This window comes from Heterodontus francisci, chromosome 19 (genome assembly GCF_036365525.1).
Source record: "Heterodontus francisci isolate sHetFra1 chromosome 19, sHetFra1.hap1, whole genome shotgun sequence".
Classification (NCBI taxonomy): domain Eukaryota; kingdom Metazoa; phylum Chordata; class Chondrichthyes; order Heterodontiformes; family Heterodontidae; genus Heterodontus; species Heterodontus francisci.
Genome location: NC_090389.1, coordinates 50,880,831 through 50,907,213, shown reverse-complemented (window position 1 = coordinate 50,907,213; position 26,383 = coordinate 50,880,831). Strand labels below are relative to the sequence as shown.

The 26,383-nt window shown below is 40.8% G+C and overlaps 1 protein-coding gene across 1 annotated transcript in view; it reads left to right on the top strand.

Moving 5' to 3' along the window:
• LOC137380054 (receptor-type tyrosine-protein phosphatase gamma-like) overlaps positions 1-26,383 on the top strand; it is an 870,349-nt gene that overhangs the window by 726,225 nt on the left and 117,741 nt on the right. Inside the window, exon 13 of the mRNA XM_068051600.1 lies at positions 23,470-23,608. Within this exon, the coding sequence (XP_067907701.1) occupies positions 23,470-23,608 (139 nt within the window). The remainder of the gene's footprint in view (positions 1-23,469; positions 23,609-26,383) is intronic.

Below are 26,383 nucleotides of genomic sequence, written 5' to 3'. Positions count from 1 at the left end.
GAATTTTTTTAAAAAGATGTGTTACAATAGAAGAGTTTATAAGTCTACATTAATAGTTTTATAAGAAAATTATGCCACTACTATTATTTCAAAGTGGCTTGCTGCTGACTTCAGTTATGTTCTTACTCTGGGTTGCATGTCTGTAACTAAAAAAAAACACAAGTTATGTGCCAATCTTAAAATTAAATAACTCTGTGAATAGACTGAGCTTTGCTAACAAAGATTGCTGCTGGTTAAGCAGGTTTGCAATTCTTAGTAGTATTGATGCCAGAGCCACTGCCCAGTAAGACAACAAATGATTAGGATCTCAGAAATCTAATAAACAAGCTTATTTTATGTGAAAAAGAAAACCTTTGGTGAATATTGTGCTGCTGCATTATGGTGGCTTTTAATCTTTTAGAATGTGATCACTTCAACAAGTAGTAATTGGAATTCTAATGCATTCATCTGTAGTGTGACAGCACAGGTTTAGAGTTGTGAAGGGCAAATTTAAGACAAAATCAGGAATTATATTCTTTACATGAATGGTCCTCGACAACTGTACCAGGTTGCCAGTAATGGCGGTTGAAGCCGCATTTAGCGAGATTGCCAATTGTTGCTAAACGGCTTTCTGTGGTAGGTCAATGCCCTCTAAGATCCAGGTTCAGACTTTTCTGAACATAGTCACATACATCGCTTAAAGACATCATACAGGAGAAACCTTTGTTCATCCATGGAAAATAACTTCTACATTTACGAGCATGCTAAAATGGATCTCACTTACTCTTTTTAAAATTATGCCGTTTAAAATAATTTATGATGAATTGGAACCTTACTGTTTTCTGTCCTTGTTTCTTAATACTTGATATTGCTACCATTGAACATAAGAACATCAAAAACAGATGCAGGAGTAGGCCATTCAGCTATTTCAGCCCACTCTGCCATTCAGTGAGATCATGGCTGATCTTCTACTTCAACACCATTTTCCTGCTCTATCCCCGTAACCCTTGATGTTTTTAATATGTAGAAATCTATTGATCTCAGTCTTGAACATACTCAATACCGGAGCCTTCACAGCCCTCTGAGGCAGAGAATTCCAAAGATTCACCACACTCTGAGTGAAGAAATTCCTCCTCATCTCAGTCCTAAATGGCCTGCACCTTATTCTGAGACTGTATCCCCTGGTTCCTGACTCCCCAGCCAGGGGAAACATCCTTCCTGCATCAACCCTGTCGAGCCCTGTAAGACTTTTGTATGTTTGAATGAGATCACCTCTCATTATTCTAAACTCCAGAAAATAAAGACCCAGTCTATTTAATTTTTTCTCATAAGACAATCCCTGCATCCCAGGAATTAGTTTGGTGAACCATCGTTGCACTCCCTCTATGGCAAGTATATCTTTCCTTAGGTAAGGAGACCAAAACTGCATTCATTACTCCAGGTGTGGTCTCACCAAGTCTCTCTATAATTGCAGTAAGACGTCTTTACTCTTATACTCAAATCCTTTTGTAATGAAGGCCAACATGCAGTTTTCCTTCTTAATTGCTTGCTGGACTTGCATGTCAGCTTTCAGTGACTCATGAATAAGGACACCCAAGTCCCTTTGAAATTCAACACTTCCCAGCCTCTCACCATTTAAGAAATACTCTGTATTTCTGTTTTTCCTACCAAAGGGGATAACTTCACATTTCTCCACATTGTATTCTGTCTGCCAAATTTTTGCCCACTTGCTTAGCCTCTCCAAATCCCCTTGAAGCATCTTTGCATCCTCCTCACATTTCCACCTAGTTTTGTGTCATCTGCAAGCTTGGAAATATTACATTTAATCCCCACATCCAAATCAATATAGATTGTAAATAGCTGGGGCCCAAGCACTGATCCTTGCTGTACCCTACTAGACACAGCCTGCCAATCTGGAAATGACCCATTTATTCCTACCCTCTGTTTTCTGTCCATTAACCAGTTCTCAATCTATGCCAATATATTCCCCCCCATCCTGTAATTTTGTTTACCAACCTCTTGTGTGGAACCTTTATCAGAAGCTTTCTGAAAATCTAAATATACCACACCCACTGTTTCCCCCTTATCCATTCTGCTAGTTACATCCTCAAAAAACTCCCAACAGGTTTGTTAAACATTTAACCATGATTTCCCTTTCATAAATCCATGTTGACTCTGCCTAATCCTACCATTATTTTCTAAGTGTCCTGTTATCACATCCTTTATTATAGATTCTAGCATTTTTCCCTTCAACTGATGTAAGGCTAACAGGTCTGTAGTTCCCTGTTTTCTCTCTCCCTCCTTTCTTAAATAGTGGGATTACATTTGCCACCTTCCAATCTGCAGGAACCATTCCAGAGTCTATAGAATTTTGAAAGATGACCACCAATACATATACTATTGCGACAGCCACTTCTTTCAACACGCTGGGATGTAGATCATCAGGTCCAAGGGATTTATCTAGTTTAAGCCTCATTAATTTTTCTAGTACTTTTTTTTAAACTAATATTAATATTTTGCATTTCCTCGTTTACACTAGTCCCTTGATTCTCCATTATTTATGGGAGGTTTTTAGTATTTTCCTCCATGAAGACAGACACGAGATATGTGTTTAGTTTCTCTGCTATTTCCTTATTCCCCACTATAAATTCTCCTGACTCCGCTTGTAATGGACCCACATTTGTCTTTGCTAATCTTTTCCTTTTTACATACCTTTAGAAGCTTTTACAGTCCGTTTTTATGTTTCTCGCTAGCTTACTCTCAAATTCTATTTTCCATTTCTCAATCTTTTTCTTAGTCCTCCTTTGCAGAATTCTGAAATGCTCCCAATTGTCAGGCTTACCAATTTTTTGGGCAACTTTATAAGCCTCTTCCTTTGCTCTTATACAATCCTTGATCTCTTTTGTTAGCCATAGTTGGAACACTTTCCTTGCTGGGTTTTTGTGCATTAAAGAAATGTATATTTGTTGTAAACTATGTATTAGTTCTTTAAATGTTATCCATTACCTGTCTAACGTCATACCTTTTAACATAGTTTCCCAATCAACCATAGCCAATTTGCCTCTCATACCTTCATTGTTTCCTTTGCTTAGATTTAAGACCCTAGTTTCTAATTGAACTACATCACTTTCAAACTTAATGTAAAATTCTATCATATTATGGTCATATTCTATCATATTATGGTATTATATCATATTATTGGAGAGGCAGCTTGAGAAATCAGAATGAACCCAATTTAGCCTCCATGTGATGAAAATTAAAACTAAAACATTAAAAATATTGGACCAGAACCACTGCAATATCACCGTATCTGCCAAATGGTAACATACAATCAAAATGACCAGCTGACTAAAGTGCTTTCCGTTAATGGTTGTAGCTACTGAGATAAATTTACCTTTCTTGCAGTATAAAGTGTCAGCTGACTCAATGATTGTACTCTCTTCTCTGGGTCAGAAGAAAGAAAATAAATAGGAGCAGGAGTAGGCCATGTGGCCCCTCAAGCCTGCTCCACCATTCAGTAAGATCATGGCTGAATTTGTACATCAACTCCACTTTCCCACCCTATTCCCATATCCCTTGATCCCGTTAATGTTCAAAAATCTATCTTGAAGATATTCTCTCTACCAAAGTGAATAATTTCCCACATTATACTCCAGCTGCCACCTACTTTCCCAATCACTTAATTGGTCTATATCCCTTTGCGACCTCTTTGCATCCTCCTCACAGGTTACTTTCCCACCTCGCTTTGCATCATCAGAAATCTTGGATGTATTACACTCGGACCTTTCATCTGAGTCAAGAAGGTTGTGAGTTCAAGCCCCACTTTAGAACTTGAGCATCAGCCTAGATTTATCAGAGATGCCAAGGTTCCATGACACTTTTTTTCAAAGAAAAACAGAGGATTCCTCTGATGTCCTGGCTAACGTTCATCCCTCAATTAACAGTAACAAACCAATTAACTGTTCATCCATCTCATTGTTATTTGTGGGTCTTTGCTATTTGCAATTTGATTGCGACATTTGCCTACTAAACAACAGTAACTACGCCACAAAAGTATTCCATTGACTGCAAAGTATTTTGGGATGTCCTGAGGAAATGAAAAATACCATGAAAAGCAAGTTAGCTTCCCCCTCCCTCTGTACAAATATAATCAGTATTGTTTGTTCAAGACAAAATTGATATTGTTCAAAAATTAGCAGAAGAAATTAATCAGATTTAGTTTAACTTATTTTGCTGTCAGTATCTGTTTTAGATTTACAAACTATGTAGTTATTTTATGTTTTCAAATTAAAGATTTCTTTGTTTTTAAAGTTGAGCTTGTGAGGCAAAGCAGCTTTAGGCATTCTCTGCTGTGTTCAAAGTAAGTACCTGGAAGACCCTCAATTTATGTAAAGTAAATTTAACTGACAAGCCAAATTATTGGGTTTGGGTTACAATGAATAAGTAAAACTGAAGCAAATATCCGTGCCAATATTTACAACCTCTGGGTGACAAAGAAGCTATTATGTCAGCTTTTGTGTAAAATTCAATTTGAATTTTTAGAAATGCTTCTGGTAGATGTAGCAAAAAATGCAAAATTTTAAGATCGCCATACCTTCCATTTTCTAAAAGCTGAAGTAGTTTGTAGTTACTCATCCTATTATAATTGAAGTAAAAAGGGAAAAAAACTACAAATTATGGCGATCTGAAATAAAAGCAACAATTGCTGGAAATACACACTTGGTTCTTGGCATTAAAGATGGATTAACATTTGTTGTGTAGATTTTTTGATGAGCATTTTTAAGATCACATTTACTATGTTCACATTCAATCTTTCTCATTGAACTTCGGTGTGCTTAAGAAATTTTTTCTGGAAACCTCAAGAGTTAGAAAATGTACCTATCCTTACAATTCAATCGTTTGTTTACTATTCAGCTAGGGGTACTTTTTTTTTAGAGGAAAGGTTTGTCATTGTTCACCTGTAGGTACACATATTTTGAGAAATACAAATCAACCCAATTTCCTGTGTATCTCCATTTGGCTGATGTGAACCAGGAATTTGCAGACGACAAAGGTTGGCAGTGTGGTAGATAGCAAGGAGGATAGCTGTAGGAAGATATTGATGGTCTGGTCAGATGAGCAGAAAAGTGGCAATTCAACCCAGAGAAGTGTGAGGTGATGCATTTGGGGAGGTCAAACAAGGCAAAGGAATACATGATTAATGGGCAAATACTGAGAGATGTAGAGGAAGTGAGAGACCTTGGAGTAAATGTCCACAGATCCCTGAAGGTAGCAGGACAGGTTGATAAGGTGGTTAAGAAGATGGAATCCTTTCCTTTATTAGCCGAGGTATAGAATATAGGAGCATGGAGGTTATGCTGGAACTGTATAAATCATTGTTTAGGCCACAACTTGAGTACTGTGTGCAGTTCTGGTCACCTCATTACAGAAAGAATGTAATTGCAGCAGAGAGGGTACAGAGGGCATTTACAAGGATGTTGCCAGAACTGGAAAAATGCAACTATGAGGAAAGATTGGATAGGCTGGGGTTGTTCTCCTTGGAACAGAGAAGGCTGAGGGGAGATCTGATTGAAATGTACAAAACTTTGAGGGGCCTGGATAAAGTGGAGGTAAAGGGCCTATTACCTTAGCAGAGAGGTCAGTGACTAGGGGGCATAGATTTAAAGTGATTGGTAGAAAGATTAGAGGGGAGATGAGGAAAAGTGTTTTCAGCCAGAGGGTGGTGGGGGTCTGGAACTCACTGCCTGAAAGGGTAGTTGAGGCAGAAACACTCACTCATTCAAAAAAATTCTGGATACGCATCTCAAGTGCCGTGATCTGCAGGATTACAGACCAAATGCTGGAAAGTGGGATTAGAGTGGGTGGAGCGTTTTTCGACTGGCACAGGCACAATGGGCCAAGTGGCCTCTTTCTGTGCCTTAAACTTTCTATGATTCTATGATTACCCTGCTGTTGACTTGTATGAGGATGTAAGCTTGCCGTGGGGACTGGGAGGCAGCACCATGTTGAAATATTGAGAATAAACTCAAAAATGAAATTCTTTGACACTTTTACTTGATCAATAATTTCAGGTTATAAAGTCTGTATGTATTCTATGAATCTTTATACTTTGGCCTTCAACACTTCAAGATACAATAGAGCTGTTTTAGAAATGTGTCATTCATACTTAAAATTCATGCTTTCACTAAATGAGATTTATAGTTGTTACAAAGTGGCAAAAAAAACTAGCCATAGAAACTGAAGGGAAATAACAATTATAAAAACAATCACAATTTCTTAATTATGGATATCTTAATGTTGCAGATAGCATGAAAGCCTGTGCAATTCAATTGCCCAAAACAAAATGTTTTTCCCCTCCCCATTCTCGCCTGATATGCAGTACTGATTGTTTTTAGTAGTTCGAATCAATGGCCACATGTAAAACTGTGTTATGCTGGATGCCGAACACTGAACTATATTGTTAGCATATGTGCACACTTCCTGCTGTTGGTCACACTTTTAATTCAACATTGAAAACTGGCGACATTAACATTCAGAATTGAATGCAAGCAATTGCCCCGAACAGTGCAGTACCAAGAACCGTTTACTAGCTTATCTTCAACTATGGGAGTAATTTTAACCGAAGCTGTCCGGCAGAAAACTTATAGGATCAGATTGGCAGTGCATTTTACACCACATCCAATTTTACTTTCCAGTGAAATAGAATGAAAGTAAAATCAAGCTGAGTGTAAAATAGCTGGCTGATTTAATCCTGTCAGTTTCTCACTGAGTGAGTTAGGTTAAAATTATCCCTGATGTTGAACAGATGCTGAGCAACCATTTTGTAATTAGCTCCATGGAAAAATAGATGCATACAAGGATGAGTGAACATAGGTGAGTGCTGTTTCAGGCAAGTCTAATCGCTACATATTGTTTCATGTTACAATCATTGAGCCTTTGTCAAACTCCTTCCATGTGTGCTTTCCATGGGAGAAGGAAACATTTCCAACCAGGAGTGAATACAGTATTAGTCTTGTAATATGTGCAAGCACTATTAATTCCTTTGCATTTGTGTCCCAAAAAATGAGGGAGCAGAATAATTACTGAACATTTATTGCAGCTAGCAAAGCCCATGGTGTCTGTAGTATTTTGCATAGTACATAAATGGCTGTGATTTCTTTTAAATGACTTTCAATAAAGTTTTTTCAGAAAATTCAGTTTACTGAAAAAAATCAACCATTCAAATGCAGAAAATGCATGAATAAAGTAGCTTTCTTCTCTTTCCCCGCCACATAAAAATACAGAAGCCCAACCTGTGGCAAAAGGAAAGCTGAAAAGAGCAAATGACCTAGAAAACGCCAGATAAATTAGAAATGAAGATACTGGGTCTGACAGCTGGGTGACCTGTGTTCTCTGTCAGCTAGAAGAGACCATATGGTTTCATCTTCACAGGTATACAATTCTTTCATGTTTATATCGCTAGTGCATGCTAGCATGAGAATGTCGTATATCCACAGGTGTGAACCGTATTAGAGTTAAGTTTAAACTTTAATAAATTTCATCTTTCTGCTTTAAACCAAATAAAGCCTGTCCGTGCTCAGTTATTTGCTTGATAATTGGAAACTGAACACAGATTCACAAAAATGGGGAGCTCAAAACACAGTGTGTTTAAAATTAAACCCTGTTACAATAAGACCAGGTGAAGACAGCTCACCTGGTCGTAACACTAGTGAATCTTTGTTGCACCACCTCTCAGGCAGGTATATCCTTCCTAAGATAAGGAGACTGAACAGTACACAGTACTCCTGGTGTGGTCTCTTATATAATTGCAGCAAGACATCCTAGCTGCAAAGTTTGGGAGCCATTTGAGTTGAAAAATGACAGCTGGGGCCACTCCAGACCACTTCTGGCACTGCCTGTCGCCATGTTTGAGAGCGATAGCGCGGGCATTCCTTGCATGCATCTCATGCTGACTTGACACCCGCCCTGCCATTTTGCACCTCACTGTTATATTCTGGAAAGCCAGTTAGTGAAAGATAAGACTGGAGCCAATCTTTACTCAGTCCTATATTTATTTACAGAGTGAAACATTACAAGCATTACCTCCTAACTCAACCACACCACAGTTTCAATAAGTGTCTCTTTATATGTGCTCAAGTGAAACTCCAGTTAATACCCATCACCTGCATACAATTAAACACAATTAATATACAGTTAACAGATTCCCTTTTCTTTAAATAAAAATTGAAGTTACTATGCCCAACCAAAATTTCAAAACTAGTCAAATCAAAAACTTCCATATTCTGCACAAAGCATTACGTTGCAAGATACCCCTTCTATAGGATCCCTAACAATTTCTTCGTACAAGCAAATCAGACAGTTGATGACTTGCAGCCACCCATTTAGTTTTAGAGATTTCCTTTCTCTCCAGTATTTGTTTCAAGCCAGCAAGGTCAATCCATAACCGTTTCTCACTCACACTTTTTGTAGCGTGTGCATTATCCCACAATGAACAATTATCTGCATAACATTCAATGAGTATCTTCAGTGCACCCCTTGCATAGAAGCTCATTTAAAATATTTGACAAATAGAATCCCATATCCACTACTACCACAGGAGCCAGTGTTTCAGTGGCAAAAGTAGTTTAAACAAACCTTTTTATTTTCTTAATCCCAAGCTAAAGGACATTTCCCATTTTCAACCATAAGAAATATTATGAAACCAACTGCACTAGAATACCCATCAGGAAGATTAGCATATGAAGCATTGCTAAAAATGACTAGTTTCATGTTCTTTGAGTCACCTAAGGATATGAACTTAGGTGCACATTTCTTTCCAGGTTTAATTTTTTTAATGTTTTATTTGCTCTTAAAACATTCTCCACTTTAGGGTGTTTCATCGTAGTACTGAACTCCAACACATCAAGCTAGCATTTGGTCTCATCTGAGTGCCCAACTGATTCAAATGGCCAATCAAGCTTCTCAATTGTTCTGCCTCTTCTTTAGATAGAACATCATTGGCTGAGTTTTATTCTGGCAACAGGGGTCTCAGTGGTGGGCCAGAAGTTGGGAGGAGACACCACCTTAGCCCTCCATTGGACCCCCTTGCAATTCCGTGGTGGGCAGCCAATTAACTGCCTGCTGTCAGGGATGCCATCCCTTTAAGTGACAATCACTTGCCTCTAGAGCTGCCAGCCAATCGGAAGGATGGCAGCTCTGTAGGACGGAGGCTCTGCAGTACCGAGGACGACAGAGACCCCAGGAGAGATAAGTGGGGTCGGAGTTGCCGGGGCCATTCAGGCACGCCCTGGTGACAGGGTGGTGAGGAGGTGTTAGTGAGCTTCTACGTTTGTTTGGTATGCTGCCTTAATATGCTTAGTTAGTCTAGCTTAGAGAGATTCCTTAGTCTTGGATACTTAGAACATTAACCTTTATACATTATGACCATGTGTAGCTTCACACCAGTCTGTGTGACTCCTTTGAAGTCACGCTGCATCTCTCTCACATGTAATCTCTTACATCATCATGGTAGGAGGTATTCTTTACACGTTCTCAACATTAACCCTTTCAGACCCTTATACAAGAAGTGAGGGTGGGGGGTCTTCCTAGAGGGCAGCAATCACTGCCGGAGGGACCATCCCTGACCCCATTAGGAGGCCACCGGTTTTATCTCCCCGCCGCAGTGGGCCCCACCATCTATTAAATTGAGGTGGAGGTGGGAAGAAGCCCTGAAGTCACCAATTTTAAAGGCCTCAATTGGCCTTGGGTAGGAAGGCCGTCCTCAGATTGGAAGGCGTCAGGAAGGTGGCGGGCACTCCACCACACCCCCCCCCCCCCCCGATTTCCAACGCAATTTTATGACCCCCCCCCCCCCCCGCCCGCCTCCCTTCCTGTCCCAAGGGGTCCATAAAATTCAACCCCATCCTTCTGTGATGACTTAGTACAATTAACTGGAATGGGAGTAACATTCTCTAAATAGGATTGTTGATTTAAAGTTATTCCAGACCAGACCTACTCTGCTTAATATCCAGACCAATATATTTAAAAGCCCCACAAGCCTGCTGCCCAATTTCAAATTCTTCTCTAATCTTATTAATATAACACATTACTCAGATTCCACAGTACCACCCCATAAGAAATAATCCACATGCATCATGAAGATGCCTCAAAGTTTCTCTTTATAATGCTAATAAAACATTGCAGATTTGCTTTTAGTTGAATATCACTTGTTTTCAACAAAACAGATCTCACTAAAAAATACCACCCCCCTGCCCGCCAGAGCGTCATTCAGGCCATAGACACATTCATGTAGAATTAATGCAGGCAGGTGGGATTAGTATAGATAGGCATTATGGTTGGCATGGACACGGTGGGCCGAAGGGCCTGTTTCTATGCTGTACGACTCTATGACTACTTTTCCAGCTGTGATAGAGTCCACTCTAACATCTGTATCACCCAGTCACTCTTCAAAACTGCTAGCAACTAGCCTCGCTTTAGCATTATAAGTCCCATCTGCAAGGACTTTTTCAGTACAAACCTAACTTTGTGACAAAGCTGGTTGCCCCTTATCTGGTAACTCAGAATGAATTCCAAACTCTCTCCAAATATCTGATTCCCTTTGTTTTGCCTCTGTTATTAGTTTATCCTCAAGTTTATTGGCAGCCACCAAAGCTTCATGATCATGAGGTCTTCTGCTTCTCGTTCTGTTCAGAGACTGTTACGCTGTGGCCTTTATTTCATTGTGTAATCTATTCAAGCTACAGCCTTTGTTTGCACTTTTATGTCTGTCAGGACTAGTACTGTGAGATCTCCCTCTCGCACTATCAATGGCTCTTTCTCCAGTATGTGATTGTTTACTGATGGGTCACTTCCGGACCCACCATCAGAACTTGCACTGCGCTTTCGTCCTCTCCACTCTTTCACTCTATTCTGCCAGTCCATGGACTTCGCTTCTTGGCCATCATCATGATTATTGAACCAATGTTTTTATGTTATCAAACATGGCAATCAAACAGTTAAATACTGTATTACCATCACAACCTATTACCTTACCAGGATATCTCCATTCCCTATGACCATCTCTTTTATAATACAACAAATCTCCTGAATTAAATTCTGTTTCGGATAATCTTATATTGTGTCTTCCAGCTCTCCAAATTTTCTCAGAGTCCTCAGCCTTGATGAAAGCCTGTGTCCCTACATGTAAAGCATTCAAATGTGAAGAAAAAAAGCTAATTGTAGTACCTTCTAGAACAGGAAGACTATTACACAGCACAGAATACAATTTGGGATTTCGCCCACAGAAAGTTGACAGGGACTATATCCTCCAGCCATCTGGCATGAATTCTTTGCATGAACTGCCCATGCCAGGCAGTTGTCAACTTGCAGTCTGGTTGATCTGCTAAGATCTTATGCAGCATTTCATCGATCACCACATGATTTCTTTCACAGAGTTCATTTCTGAAAGGACTTGCAGCTATGGTATTCATGAGCATAATATTCATGTTTTCACACATGTCTCTGAACTCTTCACTGGCAAATTCTCCATCATTATCTGTCAGAAACATCACTGGTGCTCCAAGTCTGGTCCCTATTCATTTCTCCATGATTTGTCTATAATAACCCTTTTATCTTTACTAAGTATTATTGTAGAAAGACTAAATCTGGTTGCCAAATGTATTTTGAAAATATTTCCATCTTTGTCCCATATCTTTAGATCCATGACAACCACCTTGTTAAAGTCACGTGCCAATGGAAGGCTTATAATAGGACACGTTGGCGTTCAACATCATTTATAGATTTCACACTTCTCACTAATCTGTTCTATTAGTGTATACTCTTCATTAACCACACCTGCATTCTTTAGCAGGGTTTTTAACCTCTATCGTGCAAGATGAGCAAATTGTCTATGAAACTTGAAGACAGTTTTTTTTCTCTAATTCTTATTACCTGATGCCATTAGTACTTGTCTAACACTCATGACAACCCATTGAAGTCACTCTTCAGTCATTTGTCTAATACTAAATACTAAAGGGCGACGCAGTGGTTAGCACTGCAGCCTCACAGCTCCAGCGACCCGGGTTCAACTCTGGGTACTGCCTGTGTGGAGTTTGCAAGTTCTCCCTGTGTCTGCATGGGTTTTCTCCGGGTGCTCCGGTTTCCTCCCATAGCCAAAGGACTAGCAGGTTGATAGGTAAATTGCCCCTTATAAATTGCCCCTAGTATAGGTAGGTGGTAGGGGAATATAGGGACAGGTGAGGATGTGGTAGGAATATGGGATTAGTGTAGGATTAGTATAAATGGGTGGTTAATGGTCGGCACAGACTCGGTGGGCCGAAGGGCCTGTTTCAGTGCTGTATCTCTAAATCAAAATCAAATCAAACTCCGATGCGAAACAGTAGGTTTTGTTAAGGGTTTACAATAATGTCCTGACTGGGTAAACTGCCCATCTACTGACTTTCCAAAAATAATTGCCTTATCAAGCTCCGTCAAGTTTTATTTGTGCCTTTTTCATAGAAGGTTTACTCAACGGCATAGGTATCTCACTAGAGACTGTATCAGTGCTGATAAAATGGTTTACTCCAGTTATTTTACATGGAATTATAACCCTGTCTGGTGACGTCATTGTGTTGTCATCACCAAACCTAAAGCAATTCGTACTTTTATACTCAATCTTGCATCAATCTGTACTACTTAGTGAATCTAGATAACACTTTAGCTAGTCTGTTCGACATACTATTGAAGTGAAAGCACTAACTAGCTCAGCACAGTTGAAAGAGTCCAGCACAGTTGAAAGAGTCCACGACTAACACATTCATCACAGGACCAAAACTCCTTATGACCAGTTCAGTTCATTCGGATTCATCATTATCTTCATCTCTGCCTCAGAATTCTCTATGTCATGTGTCATTTCAAGGCCCTTGCCTCTCTGCTTTGGGCAGTTCATCAAGTCACACCTGAAGCTCCTATTATCTGTTCCTAGAGTCATACAGTTATTACAGCACAGAAGGAAGACATTCAGCACATCAAGCCTATGCCAGCTCTCTGGAGCAATCCAATCAGTCCCATTACCACCGCTCTATCCCCATAGCCCTCCAAATTTATTTCCCTCAAGTGCACATCCAATTTCCTTTTGAAATCATTAATCACCTCCACTCCCACCACCCTCATAGACAGCGAATTCCAAGTCATTAGCACTCGCTGCGTAAAAAAGTTCTTCCTCAGACCCTCCCTGCATCTCTTGCCCAAAACCTTAAATCTGTGTCCCCTAGTCCTTGTACCATCAACTAATGGGAACAACATTTCTTTGTCTACCTTATCTAAACCTGTCATAACCTTGTAGAATCATGAAAATTTACAGCACAGAAGGAAGCCATTTGGCTAACTGTGACCGCACTGGCTGATAAGGAGCCATCCAGCCAAGTTCCCCTTTCTGGCTCTTGGTCCGTTGCCTTGTTGGTTACAGCACTTCAAATGCATATCCAAGTACTTTTTAAATATTATGAGGGTATCCGCTTCTACCACCGTTTCAGGCAGTGAGTTCCAGATCCCTACCACCCTTTGGGAGTAAAGAAATTTCCCTCGAATCCCCTCTAAACCTCCTACCTCATCCTAAATCTATGCCCCCTGGCTATGGACTCCTCAAACAAATGGAATAGGGCCTTCCTATCCACTCTATCTGGACCCCTTATAATTTTATACAGTTCAATTAGGTCTCCCCTCAGCCACCTCTGTTCCAAAGGAAATAACCCTAATTTATCCAATCTTTTCTCACAACTAAAATTCTCCAGTCCAGACAACATCTCGTAAATCTGAAATAAAAACAGAAAGTGCTGGAAATACTCAGCAGCTCAGGCAGCATCTGTGGAGAGAGAAGCAGAGTTAACGTTTCAAGTCAGTGACCATCAGAAACTGACCTGTTCTGATGAAAGGTCACTGACCTGAAACATTAACTCTGTGGCTTAACCAGTATTTTATACAGTTCCAAAATAACCTCCCTGTTCTTATATTCCGTGCCTCGGCTAATAAAGGCAAATATCGCTCTATTCACCTCTATCAAATCTCCCCTCAATCTCATATGCTCCAAGGAGAACAACCACAGCTTCTCCAACCTAACCTTGAAGCTAAAATCCCTCATCCCTGGAATCATTCTGATAAATCTCTTCTGCAACCTCTTAAGCACACTCACATCCTTCCTAAGGTGTGCTGACCAGAATTGGATGCAATACTTCAGTTGTGGCCTAATCAGAGCTTTATAAAGTTTCAGCATAACTTCCCTGCTTTTGAACTCAATAACTCTAATTATGAAGCCCAAGATCCCATATGTTTTGCTAACTGTTCTTTCAATATGTTGGGCCACCTTCAAAGATCTGTGAACATGGAACCCCCGGTCTGTCTGTCCATGCGTACTCTTTAGAACTGTGCCATTAAGTATATATTGCCTTTCCCTATCCCTCTGCCAAATGCATCACCTCACATTTTTTTGTATTAAATTCTACCTGCCACTTGTCTTCCCATTCTGCTGGCCTACCTTTGTCCTGTTGCAGTCAATTGGTAAAATCCTCACTGTTTCCCACACCTCTGTGTTTGGTATTGCTGGAAATTTTGAGATTCTATTCTGTATTCCAAGATCCAAGTCATTTATTCAAGAAAGGGTGTAAGGACACTCCTAGCAAATACAGGCCTGTCAGTTTACCATCAGTGGTGGGTATAGTCCTGTCCTTAAGCCAATTCTTTTCTCCAAGCTGACACTGGCGCTTTTATTCCACGAGCCTCAATTTAGTGTATCAACCTTTTATGTGCTACTTTATCAAACATTTTCTGAAAATCCATATAGACAACATCCATTGCATTCCCCTCATCATACTTCTGTCACCTCATCAAAAGAAGAGAAAAGAATTGGCTTAAGGCCAGGAAACAGCAAGTCATGGTGAATTCTTGTTTTTCAGTTAGATCAGTCAAGTGCTATCTGCCTTTTACAAATCCATGCTGGCTATCCTTAATTAACTCAAACCTCTCCAAGTGCCTGTTGATTTTTTTTCCCTGATTATTGTTTCTAAAACTGTACCCACCATTGATGGTAAACTGACAGGCCTCTATTTGATGGGAATGTCCTTACACCCTTTCTTGAATAAGGGTGTCACATTTGCCATGTTCCAATCTTCTGGCACCTCCCCTACATCAAGAGAAGATTGGAAGATTATGGAAAGTCCTTCTGCTATCTCCACTCCCACTTCCTTTAGCAACCTGGGATGCAAGTCAGCCAAACCAGGCGACTTGTCCACTCTAAGCATAGCCAGCCTCTCCAGTACATCCTGCCTATCAGTTTTCACCCCATCTATTACCGCTACCATCTCTGCTTCTACCGATATTTTGTCAGCATTCTCTTCCTTAATAAAACAGATACAAAGTCCTCATTAATATTTGTGCCCCTGAGCATATATCACCTTTGGCCCTAAGAGGCCCCAACCCACCTCTTACTACCTGATTACTATTTATAAGTCGGTAGAAAATTTTGGGGTTCCCTTTTATGCTAACTGCAGTTCTATTCTCTTCTTCTCTCTTTGTCAGTCTTTTTTCCCCCCTCAACTTTTTTGACCTGGTTCTCGCTTGAAAACTTCAACTGACATGCATCATACATCCTCTTTTTTTGCTTCATCATATTCTTTATCTCCCTATTCATCCAAGGAGCCCTGGTTTTGATTTCCCTCCTTTTCACTTTTGTTGGAATGTACCTAGCCTGTACCTGAAACATCTCCTGAAGTTCACCCATTGTTGCATTACAGTTTTTCTTGTCAGTCTTTGGTTCCATTTTACCGTGGCTAGATCCCTTCTCATGCCAATTATATTAACCCTCTTCCAATTTAGAAGTTCTACTTTAGATTGCTCCTTGCTCTTCTCCATTACTACTCTGAACCTTATGATTGAATGATCACTCTTACCCAAGTGTTCCCCCACAGACATTTGGTCCACCTCATTTCCCAGTACCAGGTTCAGCAATGCTTCCTTTCTAGTTGGACCAAGAACATACTGGTCAGGGAAGTCATCCTGAACACATTTCAGAAATTCCTCCACCTCCTTACCTGCAACTCCAACATTATCCCAGTCGATATTTGGGTAATTAAAGTTCCTCAATATCACCACTCTATAGCTCTTACACATCTCTGTGATTTCCCTGCAGATTTGCTCCTCTATGTCTCTCTCACTATTTGGAGGTCCCTGGAATACCCTCAGTGGCATGATCAGACCTTTTTTGCTTCTCAGCTCTAACCAAATCGATGCTATACTTGCCCCCTCAAGGATATCCTCTCTTTCCAACACTACAATGTCTTCCCTGATCAGAATTACCACCCCACCTCCCTTTTTTCCTTCCCCATCTTTTCTGAACATTTTGTATCCCTGAATATTAAGCACCCAGTCCTCAGCATTTTTAAGCCACATTTCTGTTTTTGAGCACGACAGCATATTCCCGCACGGTCTATTTGTGCTCGTAGCTCACTAACCTTATTCACCACACTTTGCGTGTTTACCTGCATATATTCTAAACCTGTCTTTGTATTCTTTGTAGTCCTTCTTAGTCTTCCCCTATCGAATATGGTACTACTTCCTTCTCTACTACTATCCAACATTCTCATTCCATTATGTACCTTATTCCTCTTTTCTACTTCCAAATGCTGGTGCCCATTCTTGGACATTCCTGGGAATCATTCACCTACTATTGCTGTTCCAGTTCTGTCTTCTGCTGTAATAGCTAGATCTGCTAAAGGTGTTTTCATCTTAATTCTACCTGTCTGTAACCTTCCCTTTGTATTGACACCTGCGTCCAGTATCTGGACCATTTCGAAATCCAGCAAACATTGAGTCCTCTATTCTTTGTGTATCAACGCAGTATGTCCCATTTGTTCCACCACATCTACAGGAAATGACTGTGTTTCCCCAGGAACTTTTTCAAGGCAGCAGACATCTGATCTAAAATGGAGTCTCACTCTGAGAATTGCACATCAGTTAGGTACAGGAGCCTGTCCATATCCGACACCTTAGCACAATCTAAATGTTAGCACTGAACCCGGGATGTCTAAATTGAATTTGTGAATCTTTTATACAATCTGTTAAAGCTCATGATATATTTGTCCATTGAATAACACCTGTTTTCCAAAATCTATCAATGTCTGACCATGCATTGGTATCCAACTAACTGGTATCCAGCTTTCAAAATATTTCTGATATCACTTCTGGTAGGAAGCAACAACTCCAAGGTCATGCCTTGTTTCCTGTTTGGTAGGGAAGTAACCCCTGCACGCATATCTACTTCATTCTTCTACTGGTCATATGGTTCAGTCTCTGAGAATGTCAGAGGGTAAATCATACCTTGCTTTCTGCCATTTCTCACAATGGCTACTAGGATTGTAGTTTTCTGTCTGAAATTTGTTAGTTTCCAACCTTCACCTTGGCAGTCATCTTTTTGGTTTTTTTATTCATTCATGGGATGTGGGCATTGCTGGCCAGGCCAGCATTTATTGCCCATCCCTAATTGGCCTTGAGAAGGTGGTGGTGAGCTGTGAGTTACCATATTATATGCCAGAAAGCCAGTTGTCAAAGTATAGTACTGGATCCAATTTTTACTCTTACATTTATTTACAGGGCTAAACATTATAAGCATCTGCCCCCCAACTCAACTGCACCACAGTTTCAATAAGTGTCTCTTTATATGTGTTCAAGTCAAACCCCAGTTAATGCCCACCGCCTGCCTACAATGAAAGACAACTAATACACAATTAACACCTGCCGCTCCAGTTAACACCCTCCCTTAAATATACAGGGCTGAACATGCATTCAGCTGCACCAGGGCCCCCCTCCCCATCAGTGCTATTTAAAGGCATCACCATTGACTTGCAGGTTAGTTGCTTTTGACTATCTACTTGCTCCTGCAGAGTTAGTAGAAGTACTGGGTTGTTGGAGGAGTTGCAAAAAGTTGGTTAGGTCAGCAGCGAATGGTGCTGGACATTGAGAAGCTGTTATGTGCTTCTGAAAGGTCACAGAGTACACCATATGCTCCCAGACATGGGGGCTATAGCTACAGTACCGATGAGAGGGAGATGGCACACAGGCAGTCGTGAAGACAAGCTGCTTACAGAGGGTGGAGTCAGAGGGCTATGGTCTTCAGGGAGCACTTCTATCTGCACCAAAGCCAGGAGCAATGATCGGCAGCTATGCTTCAGCAAGAAGGTAAAAAGCAAAACGAAGACTTATATAGTGCCTTTCACGACCACCAGACGTCCCAAAATGCTTTACAGTCAATGAAGTATTTTGAAGTGTTGTAATGTCGGCAGCCAGTTTGCACACAGCAAACTCTCACAAACCGCAATGTGATCATGACCAAATAATCTGTTTTTATCATGCTGACTCTCCTGCTTTTCTTCAAAATAGAACGGAATCTTTTACAGCCTTCTGAGAGGACAGACAGGTTCTCGGTATAACGTCTTATCTGAGAGATGGCACAACACTGCAGTACTCCCTCAGTACTGCACTGGAGTGTCAGCCTAGATTTTGTGCTCAAGTCCTGGAGTGGGATTTAAACACACAACCTTCTGACTCAGAGGTGAGAGTGCTACCAACTGAGCCACAGCTGGTGAACTGTGCTATCTTTGGAACCGGATCTGAAGCCACAGAGCAGGGTGAGGACAGCGCTGCCATCAAGGTCACCATGGTCCTGAATTTTTACGTCAGCAGATTCTTCTCGGTTGGAACAAGTGACATCGCAATCATGTTGCAGCTCACCATCTATCGCTGCAACAAGGAGACCAGAGTCCCTGTACACCAGGCGAGGGAACTTCATTGTCTTCTGTCTAAACAGAGAGAAGCAGGAGGAGTGGGCACGTGGCTTTGCCAGGATAGTGAACTTCCCAGGGTGGGAGCCGTTGACTGCATGCACATGGCCTTGCATCTGCTGCTTCACCGTGGGGAGATGTACTGCAACCGCAAATACTACTCAGCAAGCAGTTGGTGCACGACCATGCCCAGAACATCATACTGGTGAATGCCTGCTACCCTGGCAGCAGTCATGATGCTTCCATCCCACACCAGTCCGCAGTTCCAGCAATTTTCAAGCCACTATGTCCAACCAGAGTCTTCCATTTGATGCCACATTGTCAGGATGAGTGTGAAAAGGGAGCTGAATAGTGGCTTAAAGCTATCACTTACCAGGAACCTGGGCAGCCTCTGCAACATCAGATGCCAAGGACTGCATTGTCTCTGGCTCCATGATGTGTTCCACCATCTCCAGGGGACTCGGGACAGATTTATAGTCACCCCCTCTGGTCTTCTGCCTCTTCCTCATGTTATCGGCAACCTTCTACTGCCCAGAGAGAGAGAGGAGTGTGACACTGTGCTTGGGTGATATGCCTGCCATAGCTGAATAGCTGGAGGTGTGTTGATCTGGGGAGAGGCGGATATGAGGCTGGCAGCATTTGTAGATGTGTGTGGATGAAGTGGAGTAGGCGAATGTTAGGCATGAGTCCTGAGTGCCAGGAAGTGCTGCTGGTCGAGTGAAGGGGCTGTGGTGCATTGAGCAGATGGGAGGTTGTTGGTGTGGTGGGCATGCGAGCATGCGATGCACTGCGATGCATTCAGTCACTTTGACCACCTGTGAGGTAATTGTATTTCTTCCAGCAGTCCATAATACCAGTCTATGGGTATTCACCTCCTGGGTGACGTGCTTCCATTCAATCTTCAGGGTGAGTCGAGGGGGCTTTTTTTCCACAAGGGTAAACATTGCCTCTCTCCTGAGTTCATCTCAGTGACCAGTGCCTCCAGTGCAGTGTCAATGAAGCGGAGAGTCCTCTCCCTTGGCTGCTGAGACACCCTTCCAGTGTTCAGAACTGATTTTCTGTCAGGCATCATTGCAGGTGAGCAAACTTCCTTCAGTAGACAGTGAGCCTTTAAGAGGAGCAAGCTGCCTGGATAATTTGATCAACAAACAATGCTGTCGTAGCCTCCTGCTGTGCAAAGAGGCCACAGGCAGCCTTCAAATCAAAGGAGATGTGCGGGAGCAGCACCGGAATCAAACTCAACGGCTCTAAAATCATGCATCATCCCCACTTTGATCTGCATGGGTGCAGGCAGGTCGCAAACCATAACCCTCATGCCCAAAAGTTAGCTTTAACCAAATTCTACCCCAAAATATTTGTTTAATATTTCTGCCATTTCTTTGTACTGTCCTCATCTCTAGTTAGCCACAATTGGACCACTTTTCCAGTGGAATTGTATACCTCCAGGGAATCTATATTCATTGAGAATTTTGAATAATTTCTTTGAATGTTTGGCATTATTTATCTACAATCATACCTTTTAATCTAGTTTCCCAATGAACCTCAGCCAACTCGTCTTTCATACCTCCATAATTGGCTTTGTGTAAATTTAAGGCCCTAGTTTCAGATGTAACCCAATCATTCTCAAACTTAATACGAAATTCTATCATATGATCACTCTTCCCCAGAGGATTCTTTACTGTGAGATTATTAATTAACCCTGTATTATTGCACAATACTAGATCTAAATTAGCCTGCTCCCTAGTTGGCTCCTCAACATTATCTGTGATTTTTCTTAAATATTTTCTGACCATAATGTTGAAAGCCTTAGATAATTTGAGCAGAATTATTTAAAATTAAAAAAAGGCTCTAAATTAATTGAGAAATTCCTTTCAACTATTAAATATTTATTCAGTCCTGTTAGTTATGAAAGCATTAATCCTCATATGTGTTCTTAAAAGTAATCTTATAATATCAACTAACTGTTTTATTTCAATAGATGAATGTGGAAATTTTCTTATAAATCACTTATTTTACCACTGTATGCACCACTGGCTTGGTCAACACACATCTTTGAATGTCACCAGCATCACATTCACCTTTCAAAGCAGGCAAAATGTGCCAATGTGTACTTTAAGACCAATCACAGATTTAAAATCTATTAGCTTTGGGATCATATACTTCCCTTTGTTGACTTTTTATTCTCCAAAGCATTCATAATAGGAAACCAATCTCACCATATGTAGAAATGATTAATTGGGAACCAGACTGATCACCAAAAGGTATATGGGCTGCAAATGTGATGGTGTGCAATTTTGAACCATATTTTGTTTCTAATCCTGTCAGTTGTATGTTTACTGCAGTGATGAACTGAGGTTCCAACCTGGCAGTAATGATAAACCAATCTTATTGCTGCATCTTCAATTTTGGACTTGATAAAAAAACTTACTTGGGAACTCATTTTTTTTCATGGTCGTGCTAAAGACTAAGGTGAAGCCAGTAGAATCTGGTCTTTATCCTCTCCATGGCACCAATGTCTTGTCACCTCTCAACAGTGAACATGGTGGGTTGTGAGTTCAGCCCTGGAATTCTTACATTCTGGCTGATGGAGGATTCATTCAGGCATTCCATAAAAATGACAGGTTTGCTCAAAACTGAAGAAGTGCCAGGAATTTTAACAGTGCAAGTGGATACAATATGGATGCATAATAATAAAGTGGAAGCTAAATTCAGTTCTTCAAACAAGATGCTTGGCCTGCTGCTGCATCAGTCAAAATTGTATGGAATTCCAATAGTCCTTTTACAGCCATATATATTTAATTTTCTTAAAAGTCAGTCAGCTTATGATCCCTGTGCCTGATTTAGATATCAAGGTATCCTTTACATGTATCCAGAAAGAAATATTGAAAGTGTTACCTTACCATTAGGGACCGTTAACTTTAAAAAAAAAAGAAAGTCGAATTCCCAGTTGTTACTGAAAGAATAATGTCAAAAGATTTCATGTTTTAAACAAAAAACTTAACTGCACAAGAGTTAAAGCAAAACACTACTAACTTAACACTACAGTTTGGAAACACTTATATTTTAAACTCAAAATCTTAACAGAACATAAAGACATATACTTCAAACTCTAAATCTCAACAGAACACTCATACTTGACTGTTACTTCCACCCCAAGAATTCCCCTATATGTTACAGGATCTTAGCAGTTTGTTCACTTCTCCTGGGACCAATCCAAAGTGTACCACAGATCTTGGGAAATCACTTCGATCTTCTTAATTCCTTAGCTATTTGCTGAGGCATCAGATCTCCTGGATCTGGATTTCCCAGCTTGAGCATGGGCCTGCCTCAAAACAAAAACACCCCTGGTTCTTGATGGCCTCTTTGCTTCTGAACCCAGCTGCTCCCAAAGCCAACACCTTTCCAAAAGCCAACTTGCTTCTCCTGTGTCCAAAAGCCAACAGCTTGTCCAAAAGTCAACTGATGGACCGTGTCAGCAAGCATCCAGATCAAAAACACAACAGGAACCCTCTGCATCATCTACCTCCGTAGCAAAGTGGCACATGTGGGATGTCCCAGCTATCAATTTAAACTAATTATTTCCAACTCCAAATCTTCTCTTTGTTCTGGGAAATCATATGAAAAATTTAAACCCCTGACTTAGGCAGCTACAGACACAGTCTCCATCTAGAAGTTCAGAGAGGTTCCAATTGTGTAGGGTCTTCACACTTCCCATTACAACCTTACTAAATAAACACGGGCCACCCTTTGATTTGTAACCACCCTAGGTTTGTTCACCAGCTTCTCAAACCAGGTGTTTTCATTTGTCTTGCATTAAAAATATTCAATCCCAAATGAAATGTTACCTCTAGAAAATTAATGTAAACCATGAACCAGGATATCGTAACAAAAGAAAATTGAATAATGGATGTTGTAGTTCTAGTTTTGTTGCAGAGTGGATGTATTCCAGTAAAAGAACCAAGCGGCAAACATGTTAAGCTTACAGTTTTGAATTTTAGGCCTTTGTGGATAAATATTATAAAATAAAAGAAAACAAAATTAAGAAAAAGTATTTGATTGCCTGTATTCCTTTAGAAAGTACTATTTGACTTCTGCTTGCTGGTGGATGCCAGGTATACTGAGAATTGTCAGTCTTTGCTGAATTCATACACCATAGATACTTACTGCTGATCTTGCCTCATTAGCACCTTCATAATGAATTCTGCTGTAGGCCATTAATTCCATTAATGGTGAAGAGCTCTGGTTTTAAATGAGAGCGTAGACTTGTTGTGCAAGCTTGCATCTGCTTCTGTTTATCCTTAGCCCTCGAATTGTCTCTTTTGAAGATGAACTTAACATCTTTTTGCAGCTTACAGGAAAATGGTGTAAACTTTATTTAAACAGAAAATAGCATTGAACATTGTGTGGCATTTGATTATTATTGAAGTTTCCAATATCATGCATAAGAAATTATGTTCATTGTCTGGATGGCATTTTTATTGCATTTTAAATCTGTATGACCACAGGAATGGTGCTCTGCAACTCTGAAGGTAAGAACCACAGAAAAGGTAATTTCTGCTGTTCACAGAAATGCAAGATCGTGTTCTTTTACATTATATTATCATGCTATATGTATCTGGTGGGATTTTATTCTAACTTTTAATTGTTATGTTTTTACTTTCTTCCTGTTTATGGTTTTGTGCAGAAGACAGGTCCTCTTCAAGTATGGCCACACAACCATACTCACCCTCCAGCAAGATGGAATGGATAATTCCGTTGGTGGTTGTGTCAGCTTTGACTTTTGTCTGCTTAATTCTCCTCGTCGGGGTGTTAGTTTACTGGAGGTAAGGTTTTGAGCTTTTTTTTTGCAGTTGCCAAGTAATTGGAGCCTAGCTGACCTAACCTGAGCTATGTAGGTTTGTAACTTGCTATCCTGTTTCTATAACAGTAAAACCTAGTAGAAGGGTTACCCTTTCTAATTTTTGTCTTTTCTGATGTTCATGAGTTTGTTGCACCAGGCTGAAACTTCCGTAACTACTGAGTACTTCTGTTCAATAATTATGAATAATTATGTTCAACAGAAAAAGCAAGTTCACTTGGAATCATTTGTGCTATTTCCGGAGGAAACATAAACTTCAAACATCGCAGAATTATTTTGGCACGGATATTATCTTGCTGATAATTTGCTTTTCTTGGCAAATACAAATTTTTTTGATTTCCGCATCTCTCTGTGAAAATTAATACCATCTCTCTGAGAATTTCTGTTTACTAAGTATATTAGATAATAGTAATCTTGATGCTGAGTCAACAGGTTGTGGGTTCAAGCCCCATGGCCAGACTTCAGCACATAATCTAGGCTGAGGTTACAGTGCAGTGCTCGACAAGGTGGTCTCTTTCAAATGGGACATTAAACTGAAGCACTGTTCGGTGGATGTAAAAGATTTCCTGGCAGTATTTGATGGTGAGCTGCAAGTTCTGCTCTGCGACCAATTTTCAGTCAGTTATTGAAGGCAGAAGTCATCATGTGGCTGATGAGAAAACTCTGAGGCTTTGGACAGCAGCAGTTGGCAAGCATTACCTGAAGGCTAGATTCAGTGCATACCTTGATTGTCTATCTGCAACCCAGCTTTAAGTGCTGCTCCAGATCTCCACACTTTGGAGCCACTATTCAACAGGCATGGTGTTGCAGTAACAAGTCATGGCCTTCATTAACTATGATAAAGTGATAAGAAAGGTCGCTGTAAATCTACAGTTTGTCTAAAGAGAATCTTTTGTGTATTTGGTTATGGAGTATTCACCTCAAGAGATAGTCAATGACTAGGGAGGAAATTATTTCTAAGCTGAAGGGTTTGCAATTATTTGGGCACTTTCCCTAATAGACTTAAGAAACAATGACATAATTTAGGTTACTTTAGGATTGATTAAAGCTGAATCCTTAACAATATATAGGAATTCATGTATCAGAAATTTCAGTGTGCAACATATAGTGTCCCAGATGAATCTTCCCACTTCTGACATACAAGTCAGAAAATTTGATTGCGGATCTACCATTCATAGGCTTAATTTTATTCTCCCGCCGCAAAAGAAATGGCGGCCCGCATTTACGGGCTGTGCGCCACCATAGTGCCGCGATATACCGCGAAGCGGATCAAGATAATACGCCAGTCGGGCCGCCCCTTCCACCCAATCACTTCATGGGTGTGGGCTCTGCGACGCTGGCAACAGTGGCAGCTGCCTGTGCACAGGCGTGGCCCATTTTTAAAGGGCAGCCAGACCTGCTACTAAATTTAAATATTTAAAATCATACCCTCCCCCCACACTACAATAAAAAAATCACCCCTCCCCCCCCCCCAATAATACCTACAGATAATAGTTGCCCTCTCCCCCCAGAAAAGACTTACATGCAAGACCTGATCTTCCCCCCCCACCACGAACTGTTCAAAGTGCAGAGGTCACCCCTTTGCCCCCTCCCCTACACTATTAATGCACATTTGACCCCGTACCTCCTCCCACTACACTGAAAATCCTGATTACCCCACTTCCCCATCTCGGTGGTGCCAGCTTTCCCTGGACGGGGAAGTGAAGGCGCGTGAGTGCTGGCCGCCACTTGGAAGATCCTGGGCAGCAGGTAAGATCGCTGACAATTTTATTTAAATGTATTCATTTTCTTAATATACATATTCAAAGTCAGGTCCCGTTGCACATACTGACATTTCTGACTGAACTGTGTTCGTTCAACTTTAGAAGTCAAAGTTGGTGGAACTAAACTCAAACGTGTTCTTAATCATCGCTCATTAAGGTGTATATGCTGTAGTTGAGTGTGACGTTGTTCTATACTTCAGCAGAAAATTAGCTAATCTCTGTTTCATGCTGAAACTTGAACATTCATGCAGTGCTTGCTTCTAAAGTACTTCCTTGACTAATCTCAGAGATTTTTCTGCTGCTCCATTTGATGCCAGATGATATGGAGGAGTGAGGGTATGTTTGATACCATCTTGCTTTATGAAATTCTGAAACAGATCATAATGAAATTGAGGGCCATTAGCTGAGGCAGGCTCCTCCAGTAAACCATGACAAGCAAAACTGGACCGTAACTTGTCTATTGTCCGTTCAGCCTAGGTGTTCTGACTCATATGCTTTACTTCAATCCACTTAGAGTGACTGTCAATAAGCACCAAGAAATTGTCACCTTCCCTTTCACAAAAGTATGCATACACTCTTTGAAATGGACGAGTCGCCCATGACCATGGTTGTAAAGGAGTTTTTGGCAGCTTATTACTGCAGTTTTGACAATTGGTACATTTGCTAACCAGTGATTCCAGATCACCACCTAGGCTAAGCCAATAAACAAAACTTCTGATGAGGGATCTGGTGGCCCCTGAGAATTACTATGGGCTTGCTTGCCCCACTCGAGGGATATGGAGTTATTTTACCTTCAAATGCAAAACCCTGATAACCTTCAGGAATCCTGTTAACTTTTCCTGCACTGGCCGTAGTAAGCTTCCTGGGTTGCACTCTTACTGCAGTCAAAGCCACAGCTTGTTCTGTGTTTTCCATCAGGGTCCCGTCTGCACTGAACGGGTGTGCCCTGAATAACCCTACTGGTTTTCCCTTTAGTT